Source organism: Osmia lignaria, chromosome 9 (assembly GCF_051020975.1).
Source record: "Osmia lignaria lignaria isolate PbOS001 chromosome 9, iyOsmLign1, whole genome shotgun sequence".
NCBI classification, from domain to species: domain Eukaryota; kingdom Metazoa; phylum Arthropoda; class Insecta; order Hymenoptera; family Megachilidae; genus Osmia; species Osmia lignaria.
The window spans coordinates 5,515,574-5,538,956 of NC_135040.1; the positions used below are offsets into that span (position 1 = coordinate 5,515,574).

Consider the following 23,383-nt stretch of genomic DNA (forward strand, 5'->3'; position numbering starts at 1 on the left):
TTATCGACTGAACTTCTGACAGTCGGTAAGTTAACGAATAGTTTACGCCGTTTTTATATAGATGGCGCAGTGGCCGGTGGCTTGGGGTGTCTGGGGCCCCATAAATCATAACCCCTCAAAAACAAAGGCATGTCCAATCTTTTACCTCTGTAGTCACTGATGGAGCTTATCATGTTACGTCATGTAATTTACAATTCTGTGTATCAGGTTTGTTAGATCCTTAAAAAAATTTTTCTATTAAAAGTTTAAGACAAATACTCACGGTTAAAAAATTTGTTCAATTAAAATCGTGTATGACATTTATACGAATTCAGTACGTGTACTTATTTAAAGTTAACTTGAAGTCAGAGAATATAAAAACTTATGTACGAAATAATGGTATTTTCATTTTATATCATTCATAATCATAGTATGGGTGTTCTAAATATTTTAATAAACTTTCTGAAACCTATAAGGAAATGAATTTTCATTTCATGTGACATAGAGTAACATATTAACATAAACATAGGTTATAAGTCAATATGTTTGTTAATATCTGTTTTGTATTTTAGTTTAATGGCTGCACTTAGCATCCGAAGAATAATTAAACGGTATTGGGCAGTAATATTTTTTCCTACATTCACTGCAGTTACCATTTATGCAGATTGGAATCATACTAGATTGTGGAAGAAACAGTTAGCTGAACAAGAATTGCAATTAAAGAACTAAAATGGCAGGACTTACAAAAGCATATCTTAACTTGGTTGCTTGCATGGTAGCTGGATACTCACTTGGATGGGTGGTGAATAGGCTGGAAACTGAAAGACTAACAAGTTATCGAGATAAATCAGCTTTATTTGGAAGAGAATTAAAACCTGGAGAACCTCCATCTTGGCCATGATTTATTCTTGATGAATTAGTAATTTAAGTAAGCAATACAATTTTCTTGTATATATATGTAATTTACATTAAACAATAAACTTACAAAAACTATAATGTTGTAGAATTTTCTATGTTGAGTTATTTTATTGAAAATTATATCTTGTGTAATCTATGAATTTACTTTTAAAATCAGAGGCTTATACAATTCTCTTTACATGAATACATTGCATGAACACAAATATTTTTTTTCTACTGTTAAATTAACGAAATATAGTAAATATTCTATTTTTAATATCTTTCTTTTTAACACCTGTTTCTAATTTACTATTCATTTTAGTATTATACTCAAAGTTTTCTTTATTTTCTGTATGTGTTTTATTCATCATCATATTATAAGCCTTTCTTTTTTTTTGAAGCCATTCATTTGTTTCTTCATTCCAAGATACTGGTCTATCTTTCAAATCTTTATTCAATTTTTGACATGAACATAATTTATTGCCAGTTTCCAAATTGAGATACGAGTATATTCTCTCATTTTCTACTCTGCACATCTTATTTACAGAATCCATGTTTTGATCCATATAACCATAATGTTGAAATTTTGTACTTCTATCTCTTGAGGCAACAATATTTTTAGTAACTCTTTCTAACACCTTGCCTTGTGCTATTCCAGTAAGTGTTTCAGACTTTTCATCTGGATAATTTAAATTCTGAGCTTCAAGATTTGGATTACTTTTATGATTTATATATTTTATATGACGTTCACTGGCTGAACGTGTGAACATGTATGGTTTTCTATATATCTCAGGATTAAATTTTTGAGAAGTTTGCACAAAGGACGAATCACCTATATCAGCAGATAATGTAGTATCTAAATCATTATAATCTATTTTAGAAGACTTTTTTGTTTTATTATTATCTCTATAGGTAGATTTAGAGTAAGATGACTTTGCAGCTATTGAACTTCTTAAATCTGATTGATTTTTTCCTTTTTTTGCTACAGATACATTGTTAATTGGAAGACAAGAAGAACTTAAAATGTTAATTTTTTCATGATGTAGACCCTTATACATGATCCCTATGTTATCTGTATGTTTTTTGAACTGTTCAGTTTTATTATATAATAAATGTTGTGTTGAACTATTTTGTGTACGAAAATTTTGTTCGTTTACATCTATACTATCTATGTTTTCTGGGAAATTATCATTTATACAAACTTCCTCTTTATGTAGTTTATTAGAATGCATATTATTTGCTGACTCTGAATTATTTTTTTGTGTACTATAATCTGTAAGTAAATATTGTAAGTCTTTGTTCTCTTTAAAATATAAATCTAGTTGTTTTAATTTATGTTTCCAAAGAGATTCCAAAATTTTGGTTTCTCTTTCCTTTTTAAGTAATGCTTTTTCACGATTTTGTAAAGTTATTTCTTTATTTCTCAATACTGTTTCTTTTTGTTTTATATCTTCTAACTTCTGCAACCAATTTTCTTTAAATACTTTCTCACTAACTTCTTGAGGTGTTGGTACAGTTGCTGAGCATCCATTTTTACAGCCATGATAACACAGATCTGTGATGCTGTCTTTGCAATCTTCATTTTGTTCATTAATTGGTGTTAATTTATGTATTTTATGAATTTTATTTTGATAATGTACATTGTGCTCCTGGCACATTTCTTCATATTTTGTTTTACAAATACCAGATAAATTATAAAAACTATTTGTTGTATCCCCTACTGGCTGATTTATATTAGCATAATTTGCTTCAACAGTGTTTTCAATAGTTACACAATTTCTTAAATTTTGCATGTTTTCTTCAATACAGTCACATTTACATTTTTTACTATCTGAAATATCGTCTCGTTCACCTAACTTTATTTGTACACTATCGCTATCCATTTTAATTAAGGCGATGCTAGCATGGAAGCACATGGAGGCCGAACTTCGAATTCCGCATCGGTAAAACAGTCAACGTTTCATCAAAAATTAGGCCGAACAGAAACTGATTTAAGCGCCACCTCAATTATCGCATGCTATCAACTAACGGCATGTTATACTACATCACCTTTCGCATGCACCTAAATGACACGTATATACTACGATAGCTATATGTATAAGTACATAATTAAACAATACTGACCATGTATTCATTATTATTAATTTTCTTTCCGTAAAATTGCATAATTAATAAATGTACCATAGAAATAATGATACAGTTTAGTCATCAAATAATAACCTACCTCATCCCATCCACCCTCCATTTATGCAAATTTTTACTTTCATTCAATAATGAATTCCTCTCGAAAATTGTTATAAAAAAAATATTTGTTAGTCAACGTAGCGAATTTCTATCAAATGAAAAGCAGAAATTATGTGTTCTGTGGACAAGAGCGAGATCTGGAGCCTGACCAGAGTCATGGATAAAGTCATGGCCTTTCCAATGTACAACGTCTCTGTTTGAAATATCTTCGCCAGGGTTGATTTCTTTCTACCATTGCGTATCAAACAACTTCGTTCTTTCTAAATTCCATATTTTGTGATTTTTTTAAAATTTTATTTTTAACCGACTTCGAAAAGAAGGAGGTAATTAGTCATTTTCAGGAACTATAAAATTACTACAGTTATACGTTCTATATGGTAATATTGCAATCCCGAAAATACTTTTCTGAATTTAAACTATTGTTTCCCAATTAAAAATATATAAACTCCAGATACAAGCTTCTCACGTATTAGAGGAGAATACGAAGGAAAACATGAAAGCTTGCCTACTTATAAACTAAACTCAATCACACCAGAAGTAAACTACCTGCCTGCCTATCGCTATATTTAAAAAAGGGCAAAAAGCATTCTCACAAAAGTTCACTCCACGGTTCTCATACAACCACCCGCGTGCAAAAATGCCTACACCTAGGGAGAACGTCCCGGGACGCCTCCGACACCCGAGTTCAATTCAACTTTCACACTCTAATAAAATCGTACCTTTTTGCTGAAATCGACTGACAAATAATAGTGAACATTATGCTAAAGTAACACATTTCATTGACGTATTCGATTCAATATCTAATGTAAAAATTTTTCAATTTATTCTCGATAAGTATTGTGTAATGTTATAGTAAGTTAAGATTGTTAATAAACGATACAAATTCCACATCCTAATCACACACACACATGTAGAACTTATATCGTGGTTCACTATTGGTTCACAATATTTGTCATGCGCCAAAATGTATTGCACTTAAAACTAAACCTTGTCCACCGCCCTCCACCCACGCGAGTACATCTAAGTACCCGAATGAGCTTTGGGCATAAAAATGAACAAGGCCAAAGGTATTTTCACCTACCAGTTTTCTTTATGTGTGCTGAAATGCCTAAGCTAAAACGTATGATTAGTAAAAACTAAAGATGATATTCTCACTTTATTAAAAGTAAGAATATTGGCGAAATTTCACGGCTCCGATTTAGTATATGGGCTGCCCCCCCCCCCAGGGAGGTGGGGTATATAGTCAGAGAATTTGGAGGATGACAGAAAACCGTGAACGTGAGAGAATGAATATGAAGCACGAAAGAAGAGCTTTATACAATGCTTGAAGAGCAAATACTGAAAAGCAAAATTGAGCAGCTATAACGCAAAAATGGTGTACTACTAATATCAGCTGGCAACGGAGGTTTTCGGGCCCCCTGGACTTGCGCCCGACGCTACATACCATCCACCCCGCCTAAGACAGGGTGCACCCCTTCGCTGAGAGCGCTACCCGCCCGTCCAATACGTTGCATCCAACGGTGTCAGATTTGCGGACGCCCATAGTTTATATTACGAATAAATCAATGCAGGTGAGTCTGATCCGCCATTTTCTTGACCGTTGACAGACAGCAATTTCAATATTTTATAAGTTTTTGACGATTTGGATAATATAAGGACCAGACAAATATTCTTTAGAACCTCCTGAATACGTCCCTCAAATTTTTTTACATTCTGTTTAGAAATGAGGACGTAATTTGAAAACTCGCGTCTAGGGATTTTTCTAGGGACTGTCGGTAAAGTTTTCGACGCTCGCATCACCACGCAGGGGTAGACACGGGTAATAGTAACGCTTTGACATTACTGGCAAAAATGGGTCTAAACATGGGTTTACGGAACTACACTATTCAATTCTTTCAAGTTCGTAACAGAACACGCTAGTGGCTCCACCAGGCCCAACGAAAAAACTACTGTAATACCGACGTCCCGAATCGAAGAGGTCACGTGCCGTATTTGTTTTGTGTTCCTATACTTTTGAGTCTCTGATCCTGTCCACTATGCTATACTTTTGTGTCTCGCTCTTATTCGCAATACAGTTTTCGTGGAATCTCCTTTACATCCCCCTTTTAGTCGCCTCTTACGACAGGCAGGGGATACCGTGGCCGTATTCTACTCCCCCCGAGCCACAGGGGGTCGCTAATAATCATTCGTTTTTCTTATCCATAGGAGTAAGGTAAGTTTAAACGGGATCCGGAAAATTCATCGCCCGCAATTCACCGCCGCGTCAATTCATCGCATCCGCAGTTCACTGCCGAGATGTGTTTGGTCAAATCATAAAAAGTTATTTTTGATTTAAGCATATTTTTGGAGTTCTATGAATGGCTATAGTTCCGAATGTCCCTGGTCACTGATCTACATGAAATTTAGAAATCGGGTTTCCGTATGTATAGGATGTCCCTTATAAAATTCATTTTCAAGAAATTTTGTTTAACTTCTTTAATTAAACAAATTTGATTTATATTTAAGATTTCTAGTTAGGTTAGGTTAGGCCAGATAAATCTACGGCCGCAAACAACATTACGACAGTCGTTATATCTCCGACATTTTAAATAGACCACCCTATAGATAGTCAGGCTGGAACCCTCGCTGCGTTACTGACTTTTCGACAACTGACGAAGGCAGCTACTACAGCGAAGACGGTTGTGTTAAATTGCCAGCGATTAATTGCTGGCGGTGAATTGCGGACGCGATGAATTGAGGTGGCGGTGAATTGCTGACGTTGAATTGCTGACGGTGAATTGCGGGCGTTGAATTTTCCTAGAGTCGTTTAAACTTGAAGCAACTACAGATGCGATAAAACTGGACATGGCTTCGTTTTCAAATTTCGATTTCAGCGCCATCTATGTATTCACCGACCGCCGGTGGATGGATTGATAAATCAGAACCTGTATCTGTAGTCGTTTTACATTTATTCGGTAAAGAGGGCGCTGTTATTGATTCATTAATTCAGGGCCATCTAGGTGGCGCTTAAGACCTTCCCAAAAATATAATATAAAATTATCTTGTTTAATTTTATATCATCATATTTTAAAACGTTTAATGTATGCAATAAATAGGTAACAGATATTTCGTATTTCATTTCTAACACGAAGTATTTTGTACTTTTCCTGTGTATAACCAATTAAAATTTTTCCCCGCCTAATATGGAGTATCTGCTTGAGTGCGCGCGCATATCGATTCGACCAATTATTACGTATGCATTGCTCGAAACAGTAACGTATATGCATTCTGAGTTTACGATTACAAAAATCGTTACTTTACTTTTCTAAAGATGTATAGTATGTTAAGAGAAAAAAGAAAGGAAAAAATGTTATTTGAAAATTTAGAGAGAAATGTTATATCAAAAACTAAAAGAAATTCAGTTTTAGTAGAAGAAACAAGAGACAAGTAAAGAGGGGTGCAATCCCTGTTTGTACGTCAGTGTAAAATTGCGTTTCGCGATTGCGATAGTGACGAGAAGAGGGGTTAGGGGGTGCATCATTGCAGCGTTGCAGTTGTCCGCCATTGCTAGGGAGTTAACTTCGGTACTAGGCTAGGCGAGGATCTCGGTGCTCGTCTTGTGCCCCCTCCCCTTTTTATCGTGGAAAAAACTATTTAGTGATTTTGTGTTACGATTTTGGGTATTTTGAGATCCGGGCGATTTCGAATCGGTCTTGGTTTAGAGAGAATGGAGCAGAAGTGGCAATCGCCAATAATTACAAAGAGCGAAACGGTGTTAAACACTAGTTTCCTAACAGCAACGGGTCAGCGTCTTACCCCAACGGGGAAAATCAGCCATGCTAAGACGCGTGTCTATACACAACGATATCGCAAAGAATGGGAACAAATGCCCGATTTTAAAGGTATACCTTGTTATCGTTCAATGCAACTTCCAAGATAGCTTGTTTTTAACAACAGGCAAATTGTATCCTCACAAGATTGTAACATGTACTGTGCCACGCTGGATATACACATGTATACGCCAGTCGTGACTGCTATGCTTCGTCACGGTCTTAACCAATGACGCTTTCGATTCATGCAAGTAAATTATTTTTAGAGAAGTCTTACCGCCTAACATTGAGTTTTCTTTCTGTCACATGTATTTGACCATCAGTGGATACCTTTTATGATATCAGATGTTTTCCAGTAAACAAGATACTTCTCTTTTTCCCTTCAGATTTACTTAGCCATTATGTGTATATTATTATACGAAATGTGATTTAAGAATATTAGTAAACGTTGAATATATCATCAACCACGTTGTGTTTTGCTCGAACTTTTATTATTTCGATTTATGCGAGAAAGACGAAGCCGTCTGTAGCGCTGAATATAACATTACTGAATACTGTTATAATACTATGTAACCATATTACTAGCTTTAATAAGTTACCAGTAAACTTACCACGGGTAACTATATATTATAACGAATGTAGATATCACCATACGGTTAAAATGTATTTAGTGAAATAATGTATTTAAGGTATCGTGGCGTGATCGGTCGAAAGAACAAATAATAGGCGGGAAATTGTAAATAGATATATTGTTTGACGCGATGTTTTTCCATAGGATGGTTGACATCTGTACCGTTTCAACCGACACGTGCTTATTGTTTATATTGCAAAAAAAATCTTCATGCGCATCGTCTTTCTTTATTAAAACACACATGTACGATGAAGCATCAACGTGCAGCCTTATTGCACGAAGCGGAAGAAAAAAAGAAGGCTGCAGCTCGAAATGCAAGTATGGGAGAGGATGTTGAAGTAGAAGAGGTTGACGAAATTGAGGTTTGTATTGTTTTTTTTTTTTTTTTATATATATATGCAAATTTATCCCCATCATTCAAGCAAACATTTGGATATTAGGCTGTTGAGTATGCTAAAACAGAAATAGAAGAAAATGAGGATGAGGTAGAATACGTTGTTGAAAGATTAGAAACAGACGATGAACTGGATGAAACACAAATCAAGGATCCAAACGAAGATGTTGGTGGTAAAATTGAAGAGGAAGAAGAAGAGGAGGAGGAGGAAGAAGTAACGCATATTCAAGTACCTTCAGACGAAGAAGATGTCAAGCATTCTATGAAAAAGATTAAAATAGAAAGAGTGGTAAGTTATCATAAATAATGTACTTCATTTGAGAATTTGTAATATTAACGACCAAATGCCCAGAAGCAGTGTGAGGATTCTTTGACCGAAGCGATGGATCATATGCAAAGTGAATATTTAGAAGAAGCAGATAATCAAGATACTGTACAGTTGGAAATGGTTGTCGAATCAGAAGACCAAAGCAATCCTGAGATGGAAGTTATGTCAATTCTTCCTGACACAGAAGATTCTACTAAGGAAGAATCCTTGAAAGAATCCCGTGAAAATGAAAGAGCGGTTCGACGAGGCGACAATAAATTAGATAAAAAAACTGGGAAATTATTGGTAGATATAATACATAATATAATTAACGTTTTCTATAATTTGCTAAAAGTACACGTTCAAAATTACAGTTACTATTGATGTTTTAGCAAGACGAATGTAAACAGCACGGAGATTCGGGAATAGTAATGGCGTGTCCATTACCTATTTTAGGTACTACTTATCAAATAAACACTTCGACCGCACCTACGTCTAATACGATAGGTGTGCTTCAGCCTATGAATACGATCCCTATTGCGCCCGCACAAAATAAAACGATTACTTTGACGTCGGGTGGTAAAACTTTAACTTTAACAGGCGGCACATTCCAACCTGGTACTCAATACGTCTTGAGTAAATTAAAGAATAAACTTCCTACGTTGATCATGGCTGATAAAAAACCTACAATTGCAGCTAATCAAGTAGAGGACGCCACGAAGGGCGTCCAGATAAATAAGGATCAAATGGCTGTAGCAAGTACTAGTTATCAAAATGTAAAAAAAGTATGCCAATTTTTTTGCTTTCATATATCTTTAAACGAATAAAATATTTATAAGAGGGGTTTCTAAGCGTCGTAATTTATTTCAGCATGTGCTTTTAAAGAATTTTAAGTCCCCTCTAATTAAGAAGCCCCGTATTTCTACTCATGTTATGGATACGAGTAAAGGTCTACCAGTGGGAGGTTTGCAAGTCAGTCTGTATAAGTTGATGGATGGTCGTTGGACTTTCTTGAACGAAAGGTATCATTTAAATAAAATATCGTTTCTTCCATTATATTCATTTCTTGGAATGAATATTATTTTCATAAAGGAATAAAAATACAAAATTGATTCGTGTTTTTAGCAATACCAGTCCAAATGGCAGATGTGTAGATTTAGTGGATAACATGAAACATTTCACGGCCGGACGTTACAAGATTCATTTTGACGTCGACAAGTATTTTACATTGAGAAGAATAGAAACAATGTACCCGTTCATTGAGATCGTTTTTGATGTAAAAAATCCTGCCGGTCACTATCACATACCGGTACTATTGAGCCCGTTTGGTTATACCACTTACCGTGGTTCTGAAAGATGAATATTAACAGAATTACGATATCTATCAAGTATTTTGTTGCTTTGTAAAAATATCAAATTACATGAAAATAAATGTTTTTTACGATTCAAAATACTGAAAACTAATATATGCCAGAACAGTATTTCAGTAGCATACTTTGATTCCATTGGAAAACATTTTTGTTCTGTTTCTCACTCGGTGGGAAGAAACAAAAGGGAAAAGATAAAAACAAGATTGTGTACTTATTAGACTGACAATGAGTAGAAGGTTGTAAAATTAATACGGCTGTCTATGGAAAAATATATTTTATTTTTTTACTTTATAAAAAGTTAATGTAGCAACTAGTGAAACCAACTAGTCTGCCTATTATTTTCTAGTTACTCGAATGCTAAACAGTCCCTTTGAAAAAGGAGAGAGAACATTGAATGATACGCTAATAACAATCGCGTTTCTACAAAGCTGATATGCGAATCGGTTTACGAATCATTGAATAGTTCGAGTGCTCTGTTGGAGAGTGTTACGATCGATAAATATTGTGAACTTATCAAAGGAAGATTAACATGTACAACTATACGAGAACATACAATGTCGAAGAATTCCGGAAAATTGCGAAAAACAGAGACGTACCTTTTGTTACGATTTCAAGGAGGTAATGTTTCTGAAAAATCAGAGCATCTAAAGCTAGGCTGAAGCTTTGGTTGGAATAACAATGAAAATTTTATTTTGGCGGTAAGTAACTTCTGTTTGCATCATTGGGTGGTAGGTACGAGCTACCTTTTGATCCCTTTGATCCTTGTTGGGTTTGACCACCACGATTACCATTTTGTTTTTGTCCAGGACGAGTCGAAGGACCCGCACCGATAGCACCAGTTTCACCGGTACCAAACTTGAAACTGGCTCTATTTCCATTCTCATCTGCTTCGTACCTTCAAAAGAATAAGTTAAAAATCAGGTGTTTTTCACTGAAAATAAACACCGTTCAAAGGAACAAGCTGCAACTAACTTGACGGAAATTGGAAGGCCCTCAGGACTATTGTAAGAGAAGCTTCCTTTTACAGTTCGTACCAGTTCACCATCCACGAGTTTCAGCATTTCTGTCTCATCTCTCTGTACTCCGTCCTGTACTACGTTTCCACTCGAAACCGGTGTTTTTCTGGCCTTATTATCATCGTACGGTGTATCAAGAATCAATCCACCGGAACCACGGGCAAACTGAGGCGCTTTTTGATTTGGCGATAGCTTCTCGCCGGCACAACACCACCAGCTGCCGAGAACCACCAGCCAGAGGATCTATAGACACCAAGCGCGTAACGATCAGATGATAAAAGTTGAGGCTGAACTTTCTATAGCGCGTGTCACGAGTCACGATAACTGTTTGAAATATAATTTCAGGCGATCCTTTCGACGCGGGAAAAGCGAGGTTTTCGCCTGAGGTAATCAACGACGTTCGGTGACCTCACGACCGATGCTAGTACGCATACGGTAAAAGCGTAATCTAATCATCTTTTTCTGCGCGCATTACATCGGTCTACGTAACTGAATCGAAAGGACACTTTCTATTTAATTGACCCTTCGAACTGGCTACTCTTCGCTCGAACGAAACGAAAGTGAAACATCTTTCGATGCGACTCGTTTGCATCCCTTATTCGCTCGAGGATCGGAAAAGTTCAAGTTGTTACACGGCACGTTGGCGATCCGCAGTCGGATTGTAAACGTACCAGCGATCGAAACACAGTTTCCGGAGAGGTCATCGTCGTTAGAGATCAAGTCACACCGACGACACTTGAAATGGCATCCCTCGAGAGGCACACGCACGCGACTTTTCGATTCGCGACGGTTGTATCGATGGATTTCAGAAGCCGCTAACATCTGTGCTCCTTCAGCTCTGCCACCTTTTATATATACCGTCAGCGTACACGACTATGTGTACAAGGACGACTTTTTTCCCCCCTCTGAAATCTACGATCCTCACGAAGCATCAGATAAACTTCGCGTTCACTATCCGGACGCTGTTGATTCCCAAACTATAAGCGGAGTTTTCTACTCTTGTTTTTCTTAACTTTTTATTCTATGACAATTACCGTTACCGGTACATGTGACACTGGTAGCTAAAATGTTAATAAAAATACATTTGTAGCGTTTTTTCAATATCTAGGGTCTTATTTTGGAGTACTTATAGCCTGGATGAAATTCAAGCCAATGGAATTTAAGGGACTCTTTGTAGAAGCGTCTTTGGATCGTGAAGTAACAAGATTATGAATCTAACGTACATGATGGACAAGCAATTACGGAATCAAAAGGATTGAATAATTTTATTTATGAAGTTGAAAAGTGTCTAGATACTAGAAGCTGCAAATTAAGATCGTCAGGGTAATACGTATAGCCGCGTCTAAGCGTCGTGTCAAATTGGCAAAGAAATTTATTATCTGATCCGTGTACGCATCTTGACACTGGTGTTATTAGTATCTGTATACACGATAGAAATCCCACGGAAGAACGTAAAGACGTTTCATCCACAACGGTAGAATAGTTTTATCTCCAGCTGGGACAGTGGTGCGCTTGTCGCGTTCACAATTATTTTTCTTGCCAGCTGCGCGAAGACGTTTCGATTTATCGCCATCCGTTTGCCACGCGATTCAAAGGCCAACGTCGTTACGATGGATGAGATTTAGCTCTTTTAAGGGCACACGGGCAAACAATGCGATCTCTGCACCGCTAATAGGATGCGTTTGCTCTTTCGTAGGTAGAACAGTCGCGTTGACATTTTACCCTTTTATTCCGTGCTTTCGTACCAAACCCACCACATTCCGTGCCCGGTAGCTGATCGAGCGATCCCTTTCGTTCTGTTCCCGAGTGATCGCGATCATCGATCGGAGTCGAGCACGCTTCGAAGATGAAATCTAAGGGTCGTTGTTCTCTTGGTTGATCGTTAGCAAGTATGTAGTCAATTTGATCGAAAACGACTACATACGTATAAGGAAGAGAAATATCGTTGAAGTTTGATTTTTTTTGCTGAAACGGGTGTAAATCGTGTTTTGGAAAGATTTGGAGAAGTAGGGAAATCATGATTTACCATTTGAAGAGGCAATGCTCTGAACATCCGGGCTGAAACCCGGTCTACTTTTTAAATTAATGACGATCCGGAAGTACGTTCAAATTTGATAGAGATGGTATTGTTCGGAAACTTACAAAAAGGTTCGAAAGGATCGGAAATTTTGTCGTGTTTGTTTCGAATTTTTAAACGACCTATCTTCGAGAGCATTAACGTGTAATTGCGAATCGAACGTTTATGGGGGTTCAGTGATTTCGTAATCGATTACCGAGAAGAGAGAAAGGACTTGGTTGCTTAGAAGGAAGATACGTCCACGGTGATTTACATCACTGACTTTTCGAAACGTTGTTTCGTAGCTGTCCCTGGTTCTCTCCCTCGAGAGGAGTAATTCAGGTGGATATTCGTAGGCTCAGCAGTAACAAAGAAAGTTTGTTTTTAAAGTTGTCAAACTTTCTCCTCCTTTCTCAAATTTTTTTTTGCTACTTAACTCGGACAGATGGACAATTTTTCAAGTATGAGCAACGTCATACTTAGATCATTTCAGAACTCTATTTTTGAAAAGTGAAAGGGGAGAATTTATAATTTTGTTCGGATGGGAGGATTAAAGTTGACAGTTTCGATATAACACGAGTGAAAATTGATAGCTTAAATCGCGAGGGATTAAGCGTACAAGGAAGCCTTAACAGTTTTAATTCCGATGGTGTTGATCGGCCTTGTTAACGCTTCCCTAGTCTATCGATGGAATGTTTCCATTTTAAAGAAAAAAAAAAAAACAAAACGAACGAGGATGGAATTTTCAAAAGGATGATATTTTTTTTTCTCTGCTCTCCACGCACAGTATACATATGAATGTTTAACGTGCATATACGCGAGCGTGTAAACCTGTAACATACACCTGTAAGAGAAGATTTCGTTGCACGAAAGTAGATAGGTAAGCTCCTTTCTTCGAGATTCACTCTCATTTCGCTTGTTCCGAAACTGTGAGGACACGCGAGTAAATTATTCAGGATCTTCTATTACTTACAACTTTATATTACACTCTGTACCGTACATACATTGCAGCTGCGTACAATGAATGAAAATAAAGGTTTGCCTCCTTTCTCTCTCACTCTTACTCTTGGTAATCCAAACACATCCGTCACCCCAACTATTATCGCAGCGTAATTTCATAAATATCTGTGTTTTCTGCCCCGGCGATCTAGGAAAAATACGCGGATATGTGTATTAAAAAATAATACAGGCACTCGTACAGGCAAACACTCGAATCATTCGCGCATTTAAAACAAACTCGCGTTACTTCATTTCTTCTCTTCCTTTCTTCGGCTACACGCAACTAGAATTTTTCAATCGTTAACGCAACGAAGAAAGGAGAGCGGAAAAATACGCGATACTGAAAACTTTCTTACAATAGTTAATTACGAGCGGAACCGATCAACGGTTTCACTTTTCGACGAACATCAACAATGATTGCAAATATATGTACGTCGTAAATCTCTTTCTCATGAACAGGCGCGTTTAACCGCATTTCATTTTTATTTTACGCCATGTACAATACACGATTAAATAGAATAATAAAAATCGATCAAGCTGCGAAAAGGACGTATTGAAATAAAAACGCGTTTGGCAGAGAAGCAATAAATAATAATCGTCGTACGTGTAAACGCGGTCACTGATAAACTGCGGATGTCTATGAAAATATGGAATTCTATATTCTGTCTTTTAACACGTTCTCTACCGTAATTTGAGGTTTGTGACCTATCATCTGGCCGATCTGGCAATGTGTCGACGATAATAAATAAGCATCATTAAGGGGTTTTCTTCTGTTAACTCCTTCGTAACAAAGGGATCTAAAAGTATCATTTTATTTCCCAGCATTTCCACATTTTCTTTTCCTATACGTACCACGCATCTTGAATATATCTTTCTATATTTCTCGATACATCATAAATACATAAACATCCGTAAGTCTAGTCATCAGATTAAAAACATTTCTCCTTAAAAATTGATCGTTCGTGCGTCGACATTTACAAGCGCACTGGTTCTCCTTTGCGTCGACGCGTTTGTTTGTGCCACTGCAGCAATCGAGAAGTTGTTTTCACGTAGAGCACAGAGGAAAAATCGTCTCTTATCCGTTTCTTTCCTGTCTGAACAGCTCGGATCGCCGTCAATCACACGCGTACAATTCAAAAAATATCACGATATTTACACAATCTCGTACGACGATCCTGAATAGTTACCCACGCGGTTGGACTGTTGAGCGCCAGCTCGCCTAATTTACACATAATCATCGTCTTCTTATCTTGCGTTTATTTCGATGCGAGGTGTAGAAAATATAAAGCGACCAAAGAGAAAAAGCGATCAAACGGACAATTAGTACTCTGCTTTGTCGAAAAAATACAGAGACCTGAAGTTTCTTTTCGTATAGAGTCTCGCGCCACACGATCCACGCGTACCCTTCTTTACATTTTCTTTTTTTTTTTTTTAACGTTAAAAAATTTCGTAAAAGTTGCATATAGAGATTTGAGTTTTAGTAAAAACGAGAGTCTACGAATCTATTGGTATTACATAGAGATCGATGTCCAACGAAGTATAGTAGCATTTCCCCTTTCCCCCTCCCGTTAACTTTTGATAAAGTTTGAAACATAATTCTTGTGTGCAACTTGCTGCGGACTTTCACGCTCGCGTCATCGGTCATTCTTGAAATCACGGTAATTTTGACAGTAATTAACCACAATAGTAAAAGCATTATAAGCTATACAACTACCATTTCTGTATCTACAATATAGAGTTTTATGTATATTTATATATATATTTTTTTTTGTTTCTTATTCTCTCCTTTTTAATATAGTCTGTGTTAACTTTATAGACACTCCTTCACTGTCTCTGAAAGGCTATCAAGAGGCTCGGTGCTTTTCATTGTTTTTTTTTTTTTCTTTGCTTACGCATGATCAGGTATCCTTCTTCACTGTTACGTCGATTTTTTGGTCGACGATGAATCCCAGTAATTCGTCGAAATGACTTTTCTCGTACACGGTATCCTTCTCTCTCGCAAATTCGTGTATTTAAAAGAGAAAACGCGACTTTTCTTGTCGTTTCTTCACAGGGATAGGAATAGGAAGCATTGCGTTTTCCACGCAACGCTCGTCGCCGTGTTAAGCAAGAATATCTTGAGAAAGGCGAACCGACAGACAACGATCGTTGACGTTAGAAGTCGCGATCCATTTTCAACGACGGAAAATCGTCGGCCGAGTTGGTTGGGATATTCCGTGCGACATAGTTTAGAGAAGCTTTCGTCTATTACTGCAGAACACAACATTTACATTTAGGCTTCTTCTTCAGGGTGACGTGTTCGACCTGCGAAGCGTCGCCTGGTCCCTGTGCCGTCATTCTAGCTACTTCAACTGTAGCTGCTCTCGACGACGGGGCAACCTGTAACATGTTTCCATCGATCGATTAATTAAACGTTTGGGAGCATCGAAAAATGGGTAATTGGAAAATAAAGACTAACGTCACCTTTTCGTTGACAGGCTGCTGCTTGTTCGCGGTTGCACCTTTCATCGGAGTGCTATGGGCGTTTCCGTTTTCTTGGCCAGGTTTCGGCGACGAGTTTGCATGTCGATTCGTCGAGTTCGCCGATGATTTCAGCAAAGGGCTGGAACACGAATCGTGGTCGAGGGTGGTTTGCGCGTTGCTGGTTACCGCCTCGCATCCTGGCAACGGCGGAGCTGTTTGTCCAGGGGTCGGTGTGATAGGTTTTCCACCTTTTATCAATTCCACTATCTCGTCGGCTTCCCTCGAAAGGTCGCCATCGGGTCTGAATGGATTATCCCAACCACTATCCGTGCTGGAAATTAAAATTCCTCTAATTAGACTTTCGTTCGTGTAAACGGAATGGCACTGTTACGTCGATTGACTTCGTCAGATTTTCATCGTACCGATCCAATTGTCAAATGACAATTGAACAATTTGTTTTTGCATAATACTTCCTTGTTTTTCGAGCCTAAAACGTAACCGCAAATTAGATTCAATTATAATTGCCACTCCCACTTAACCGTGACATTGGCCACGATATTGAGTTGCACCTAATTGCAGCCCATCTTCCTTCCCCTCCTCGCTATTTCACCGTGTAACGAACGAACACGCGATCGTTCCAGCGAGAACGGATCGGATTTTTCACCAACACCATCATCATCATCATCATCATCCACGTATTGTTTCCCTACAATTTTCTATCTAACGACACTTTACAATAGCGTTATCCAAAGTGATGGCTAGTGGGCTGGCCGGAACGGTTGGAATACGGCCAACCAGACTAATAATGTTCGATATTGCGAAACTGAACACCGGCTTCCTTCGCTTCTTCCAGCTACGATTAATCTTCGTAGTTCCGTCGTGGTTCGCTACAATGGAGATAGAAGTATGTAGTCGATTTAGAGGACGACAAACGGAAGCTTTTCAACGTTTGGTCAAGGAAGCAGTTACGTTATTTATGTGGCTGTCGTGAATTTGGTCAGTGATCATCGACTAAGTTGTTACTAGTCGTTTTACACATTTTACACATTATGGTTTGAGTTTCGATGTCACGTATCGTGAAACGCATTGCAATCTAATTAGTATGCAGAGTTCACCGTATATGGAGATACATAATGAATTCGACCATAGGCAATTGAGAATACCCGAGGATAACACGCAGAATATACTATACATAGTGCATCACAATTAGCCGCGTAAAACGCACAAGTAGTGGTTATAGATAGGATCCACACGATCCACATCAATGACGAGTCGAAAATAAAGCATGCGGCTACCTATAGGAAAGGAGCCAAAGGTAACTGTTTTGCTCCAACTGCGATACATTTGAGGTGAATCGGCCAAATTTTTCTTCATTCCACTCGAACTATCGATCCGTCGGTGAATTTGGACGATATCTTAAAGGTTATCGCAAAAACAACAGGGTACCAGGCACGCTCCAAAAGTTTTACGAGTCCAAGTAATAGTAAAATGAAATTAAAGAAGATGAACGGCATCGAAGATACTATTCATAGATTTTCCTTCCGATTGGTAAGATGTCAGTCAGAAAAATGAAAGAGAAAGAATACGAAATGATTTACCTTTCATTGCCATCCGTTTCCTTTGGTACCTTGATCACGTAATACACGTGTCCTCCGTGGGTGGTCGTCATTTTGCTCGCGCTCGCGAATCCACGTCTCTCGATATCAACATCGGACACTTTATCTTGCGAAACAACGTTGAACTTCACCTTTTTCCGTTTCTTAGTCGATCAAGACAACATTTTAACACGCTCGAACATTAGCAAGACCGGCTGATAAAATTGTTCATCGTTGGCTCTCGATCGTTCACGTTATTAATCGTCGTTCGACCCTATCGGTTGTAATATTTCCTCGACCCTGTCGCGAACAGAACTCGCGTGTGATTTTGCGCGCGAACCAACTCGAAGAGGAACGTAAGACTTTATTTTTAAGCGGAATCGTGGCGGGAGATCCTTGCAACTATCGCTTCTCGTCTTTCTCTCCCATGTCCACCTTCGTCATCCCGCCCCCTCCTTTCTTGCTTCAACTCCCACCGATATATCTATCCTTTCGATCCCTCTCTCGAAAACCCCTTTTTTTCTTTAGTTGTCACTAAATGCGACCACGCGATTTGTTATTTCAGGAAACGCGTTCCATCGGCCAGGAAAACATCTTTCGACGATGACTCGATTTTTCCAACGAGACCCGAGTATCTTCCAACTTTATTAGGTCACGAGAAAGTTTCGACGATGAAATGGACTGGGCTAGAGGACCTTTGAAAGGGGATCATTTCCACCCCGTAACTTCCTCGCAACTCATCCTCCATCTCTGAACAAACTATAATTTTTGCATAGCGCAAACCGCTATAGTGGAAAGAATCTGTGCTACGATCGAACGGATATAGAGCAAAGATCAGTGCAAATAAACAGCAGAGAAAGAGAGAAAGAGAGAGAGAGCAAACAGTGGATTCCATAGGCGATCGTAACGAAACGCGTAAGCTGTGCATCGATCCGCGCCAGTCGAAGCTGACCTATTTCCCGGAAATCCTCGACCTATTTACCCTACGCGATTCCCGTGCTGTCTATTGCTGTCTACCTTTTTACCTCCAACAGGAGCTTCCTTTCTGGTGTGTTATCGTCGAGGAGAAATTAATACGCTTCTCTTATGATAATAAGCCTCCCGATAAATAACAAACTTCGGCACACGACTTTGATTAAATCAAGATTCCGAGATGAAGAATCGAGACAAGTTTCTCACGAGGAGGTTCTACCGAACGTTTGACGAAGCGAAGACACGAGGCAGCGCAACAGATTTTCATTCGTTTGCAATTAGTTGTGCAAGCAGAGCACGCTGATAGACGCAAGCCGGCATCGATCCGATTCTGTTTATAACCGTTACTCGATGCACGGCTTCCTCAGAAGTCAATTCTCAGCGATGTAGGTGCACCCGATGACAAACCCGTCTTTATCCGATCCCTGTTTTTACAAAGTATTGCAAATAAAAAGGGTTCGAATCTTGGAGTAAAAATTACTTGGTTAATTTTTGGCTTTGACTAAAAAGCATGAAGCTCGTCAACCTACATGTTCAGTACCAAGGCAATTACAGAAGCATACAAACCCCGTAAAAGTATCGGTTTATCCCTTGATCGCGTTCTATCGACCGGAACAGTCGCGGTATCTTTGCTTCCTGTTATAAATAACGGTAGGCTCGATGCTACCGGCTAATTATACACCGACATTTTTCCATAAAAAACATCTCGTGACAGAAACGGGATCTCGTACAAGAAACTCGGGTTAACGCCTTACCGATATGTAACATCATGTGATACTTGCGTTGAAATAAAAAGATGTAACCAGGAAACAGGTACTCCATCGTTCAATTCCGTTAATACGTTAATTGCCACCGAGAAAAATACATGTATGTACTAATACATTATAATCATACCGATTAACGTGTTGCTACTGTAAGCTTGATGAACATTTGGTGTACCAAGTAATGGAGTTCTTTGAAACGGGTTCGAATATCAAGGCGATTAAGCTTCAAGCCTCGTATGTTTGTTGCCTAACCATCAGCCTGGAAGCACCCGGTTCGCGAATTCGTTATTTCGAGCGCTGACATTTTCAAAATACCGATTAACGAGCGGTACGACCTCGCTACCATCAGAGGTAAAATACGTGTTGCGGCTTCTGTACACGCGCGATGTTCGCCTCGTATTTGTCGCTGGCAATTCCAACGATGGGGTTGGCCAAGGGTAACGCGACACGAGGGTGAGAGCATATATGGGTCATGGTTGGACGCGGAATTCTGGTGCGTGTCGTCTTCGCTATTCTAGGGGAGGTATTATCCTATACGCGAAACCATGACACAAATTCCTAATACAGAAAATTGTTATTCGACGAGCAACGGGTGTATCACCTTTATAAAACTTTGCAGACATCGAGGCAATGGACTACTAAAATATGCACGAACCAAGTGGATATTTACCAAGGCAAAATCTATTAACATTACTATAAACTATAAATGGAACTGTGTCGTTCTTTGAAGTCGAGCACGCGTTGTACTTTCGATTCGACCGCTTAATACAGAGAAAATTGAATCGTTTCCAGTCGCTTGCTCGGGTCACGTTCCTTGTTACAGGCTTCTCTTTAACGAGTTCCAGTTTAATCCATTGTTTGGCCTCTACCCTACGCGAGTTTGCAATTTCTATTAAAAATATCGATAAAGCGTTCGTGTAGTCATGTTTATGCGTGTCATTTTGATATTTCCAAGATATTTGAAAATGTAGGACAGTGGGATTTCTTCGTTAAAAAAGACAAAAGGAAGAAGAGAGTAGCGAGCAGTGGGTGCAATGGGTGCGTACGATTGCGCCATCGCGTAAGGCTGCGGTTGCCTTTTCCGCGACTGCGTGGTCGCCTGTACTCGGTGACCAGGAAAATTCAGCCGCGACGAATACAAGAGGGAAACTCGAGTGCCGAAGCTCCACTGAGCCGCCAATAAACAGACATGTAGGGCACTGTGTTCGACGCGATACACCAATTGATATTTCCATCACGGCGACCCGTCGACTCGGCCGCCACCGGTTCTCGTTATTCTAGCCAATTTGCACCGGCTATTTTACCAAATTGCGTACTAACACGCTGCCCTCGAACCAACGCTGTCAAAAGCAGATGTTTCGAATTTTCAAAACTGCAGCATTGAAACTGCAGAATTTTGAACCATTCAGAAATTGGAACGTGGAAAATTTAGAGGAACTTAAATGTAACGAAATTCGAAAATGGACTTTTCCAAGTAGCCACTATTGAAGAAATCTTGGTTTTTGATTTTCAACTTAACTTCGCGATCTTAGCGCACTTGCTTTAGAAGGGTCATAAATTTTAATGAGCTATTTTTCCACGAAGGCACGGAATGCAGAACGCTAGGTTCTATTTTCAAGAAGCCATAATAATTGTAGAGTTACGTGGAAGTTTAGGAAGAAAGATCGGCAACATTTTCTCATTAACATCGCGATCTCTGGGTATTTACTTTGGAATAGACGGATCATAGCCGTTGGGAAACTTTTATTTTCTTTTGGATTCTATCTTTGGTATCCGCGAAGACACGCGTCTGCTCACAGTATGCTGCTGGTTTCTATTTTGAAGAAGCCCACAGTGTCCTCGGTCTGCGTATCTGGAGATTTACTGGCTGCTCGAAACTATGTGTCTATCGATTAACATAAAACTCGATCGTTCTGCATTCATTTCTCCTTATTAAGTAACGTGCGTTTTCACCTGCATCGACTGCAAAAATACAATTCTCGTCGTGAACACATGTTCATCTCTAACGTGAGTTCTAAAAAATGTATTCACACCCAAAAATGTTAGGGCACTTTGATTGCTATTTCTCAACATAGTTTCGAGTGCAAACGGCGAATAATCAAAAGTCATTCCTACAAGCACAGAATTGCACGTAAAAGAATCACGATTCCCAAAGACTCGAGCGTTCTCTAGGTGCAAAGATCCAGCCAGCGATTCCTCCACTTCCGGAATGCCCCCTAAAGGGCGCGATCGAGTACTGACACGTTTTTCCTCTATTCCGTACGTAATGGTCACACCGTCATGATCGAAGAATTCAGCAAGGATAGATGACGGAGAAAGTGGGCGCGTATACGATTGATAGACGTTGACGAGGGAAGGGTGCACGCGGAGGGTAGATAGCAGAGTGCAACGCGACGCGACGGGTCAAAGAGGAAACGCGATGCACCTCGAAGCGGAGCACGGTTCTTCACTGATGCAGCCGACAGCACAACTGGCGGCTGTCCTACCGCACCTCTGCACATCCACCCACGCTATATCGATCGTTCCTCCTCTCCCGCCTGCCGCGTGCGCCTCTGAAACCTCTTCCTCGCTCTTCCGCCTTCCTCCATCTAGTACCTCTAGTGTGCCTCGTGGTGGCGGTACTGCTAATAGTACCATTGCCGATGCTATTTGTACATTCGCTCAACTTGGCTACCATCGAGGACAAACGGTATTACTGACACTGCCTTGGCACTGGCACCGGAAGATGGATACAGTTTCGAGTGCGAATCATACGCTTGTTGACGGATACAACCGCGTATAGAGGGTGGGGAAGCAGGAATTCGTGAGAAGTAGGGGTTGGAGCACCGGGATCGCACCCACACCCATGCTATCCATTATGCGACTCCTGCTCCATTGTTATTCCTATCTCCAGGATTTTTTTTCCTGGAATTTCGAATCTTGGTACCAATTATTACGAGGTAACGTAGAAATTGGGCCACTGGGAATCGAAGCCAGATCCACTACCCTCGTAAATCCGCTTACTGGGTATGGTAGTTCCGGTTCCACTTTTCCGAATAAAACCCTGACTTTACGTAACCGCAAGCGATTTCTTCGCGTTTAAGATGAGAAATCTTACCGAGAAGAAATCGAGGCAACAGAATTACGGTGTAAAGACTAAAGTTAATCGTGAAAAGAATTTCACCGAGAGACTATGAATCTCTATGTTTAAAGAACAGGATACAATAGAAAGCGAAACCGCGTAAAAAGAGGTCTTTTATCTTCGGTTGCCGTTAGAAGTGGTGGACTACGCAATCGAGGAAGATAACCACTTACAGTTTATACGGTAGGCTAAGGCGAATAATAGAGAGAAAAATAATGGGATGGCTTTTGCAAACGCTGCTACGGAATGTTTTCTCATTGATCTCGCGTTTTCAGTACGTAATCAACATGTGTTGCAGGTGATACGTAGAACACTGCGGTTACGTAAGTCGCAGCTTGTGACGAAAATCTTGTTGCTAATTGCGCGTAAAGCAAGAAACTAGAATCGATAGTACGTTACCAACGCAATATTTCTATTATGCGCAGTATACCTTGTTAGAATTTCAATCTAATCAATCGATGAACGGATTTATAGATTCTATTGAATTCCAAACACTTGTTGCTGCCTCCGTTTAACCCTTTCGTCACAGTTGAAAATTGCTTTTTAAAACCTGATGAATAATGAATTTGTCATGCTTTCAGAAAGGTGTGAATCTACTTAACTACTCGATCAATAGTCTACTTTCGAAGATACAATGAAAGGGTTAACGAATACATTCACCGGTTCGTTCGACTCAGTTCAGATCCGTATCAAATGGGTTAACGAACAACTGGAGCAACAATTACCGAACAGATCGAAGCCAAGGTAGCGTTCTTTTCTTCGTAAC

At 39.2% G+C, this 23,383-nt stretch overlaps 6 protein-coding genes and 1 long non-coding RNA gene across 17 annotated transcripts in view; 3 read left to right on the plus strand and 4 right to left on the minus strand.

The window, feature by feature from the left end:
* Nucleotides 1-105: 105 nt before the first annotated feature.
* On the plus strand, nt 106-708 carry LOC117612072 (uncharacterized). Of its 4 annotated transcripts, none has more exons than XM_034340800.2 (2): nt 106-207; nt 552-708. In XM_034340800.2, the coding sequence occupies exon 2, from the start codon at nt 556-558 to the stop codon at nt 706-708; it is 153 nt and encodes a 50-aa protein (XP_034196691.1). In that variant the 5' UTR covers nt 106-207; nt 552-555. The 4 variants fall into 4 exon arrangements, with proteins under 4 accessions (XP_034196691.1, XP_034196665.1, XP_034196675.1 ...); XM_034340774.2 differs by having other exon boundaries at nt 178-313; XM_034340784.2 differs by lacking the exon at nt 106-207 and adding an exon at nt 214-378.
* Nucleotide 709: 1 nt separating this feature from the next.
* On the plus strand, nt 710-880 carry LOC143305662 (NADH dehydrogenase [ubiquinone] 1 beta subcomplex subunit 1). The gene has a single exon (XM_076690120.1). The coding sequence runs from the start codon at nt 710-712 to the stop codon at nt 878-880; it is 171 nt and encodes a 56-aa protein (XP_076546235.1).
* A 20-nt stretch (nt 881-900) lies between these two features.
* LOC117612067 (uncharacterized) lies at nt 901-5,091 on the minus strand. The gene has a single exon (XM_034340760.2). It carries the CDS (start codon nt 2,790-2,792, stop codon nt 1,122-1,124), a length of 1,671 nt encoding a protein of 556 aa, XP_034196651.1. The 5' UTR covers nt 2,793-5,091; the 3' UTR covers nt 901-1,121.
* A 94-nt stretch (nt 5,092-5,185) lies between these two features.
* On the plus strand, nt 5,186-13,430 carry LOC117607476 (uncharacterized). Of its 5 annotated transcripts, XM_034331213.2 has the most exons (9): nt 6,680-7,001; nt 7,705-7,922; nt 8,001-8,243; nt 8,307-8,567; nt 8,654-9,046; nt 9,132-9,283; nt 9,387-10,329; nt 10,438-10,927; nt 10,993-13,430. In XM_034331213.2, the coding sequence occupies exons 1-7, from the start codon at nt 6,827-6,829 to the stop codon at nt 9,619-9,621; spliced, it is 1,677 nt and encodes a 558-aa protein (XP_034187104.1). In that variant the 5' UTR covers nt 6,680-6,826; the 3' UTR covers nt 9,622-10,329; nt 10,438-10,927; nt 10,993-13,430. The 5 variants fall into 5 exon arrangements, with proteins under 5 accessions (XP_034187133.1, XP_034187104.1, XP_034187095.1 ...); XM_034331242.2 differs by lacking the exon at nt 6,680-7,001 and adding an exon at nt 5,186-5,332 and having other exon boundaries at nt 10,438-13,430; XM_034331204.2 differs by having other exon boundaries at nt 10,438-13,430.
* Nucleotides 7,924-11,351, minus strand: LOC117604650 (uncharacterized). The gene is made up of 3 exons (XM_034324975.2): nt 11,319-11,351; nt 10,604-10,890; nt 7,924-10,526 (listed from the first exon to the last, which is right to left on the minus strand). The coding sequence occupies exons 1-3, from the start codon at nt 11,349-11,351 to the stop codon at nt 10,319-10,321; spliced, it is 528 nt and encodes a 175-aa protein (XP_034180866.1). The 3' UTR covers nt 7,924-10,318.
* A 2,132-nt stretch (nt 13,431-15,562) lies between the features above and the next one.
* Nucleotides 15,563-23,383, minus strand: part of LOC117607535 (uncharacterized) — a 31,453-nt gene continuing 23,632 nt past the window's right edge. For 3 of the 4 annotated variants that reach the window (XM_034331352.2, XM_034331360.2, XM_034331336.2), the window contains 2 exons: nt 16,166-16,496; nt 15,563-16,081 (listed from right to left, as the gene is read on the minus strand). In XM_034331352.2, the coding sequence (XP_034187243.1) occupies nt 15,950-16,081; nt 16,166-16,496 (463 nt within the window). In that variant the 3' untranslated portion in view covers nt 15,563-15,949. Of the gene's footprint in view, nt 16,082-16,160; nt 16,497-23,383 lie in introns of all 4 variants that reach the window. The other variant, XM_076690119.1, reaches the window with a different exon arrangement.
* On the minus strand, nt 17,038-21,976 carry LOC143305663 (uncharacterized). The gene is made up of 3 exons (XR_013062734.1): nt 21,738-21,976; nt 17,764-18,060; nt 17,038-17,052 (listed from the first exon to the last, which is right to left on the minus strand). It is a non-coding gene; the product is annotated as an uncharacterized LOC143305663 (long non-coding RNA).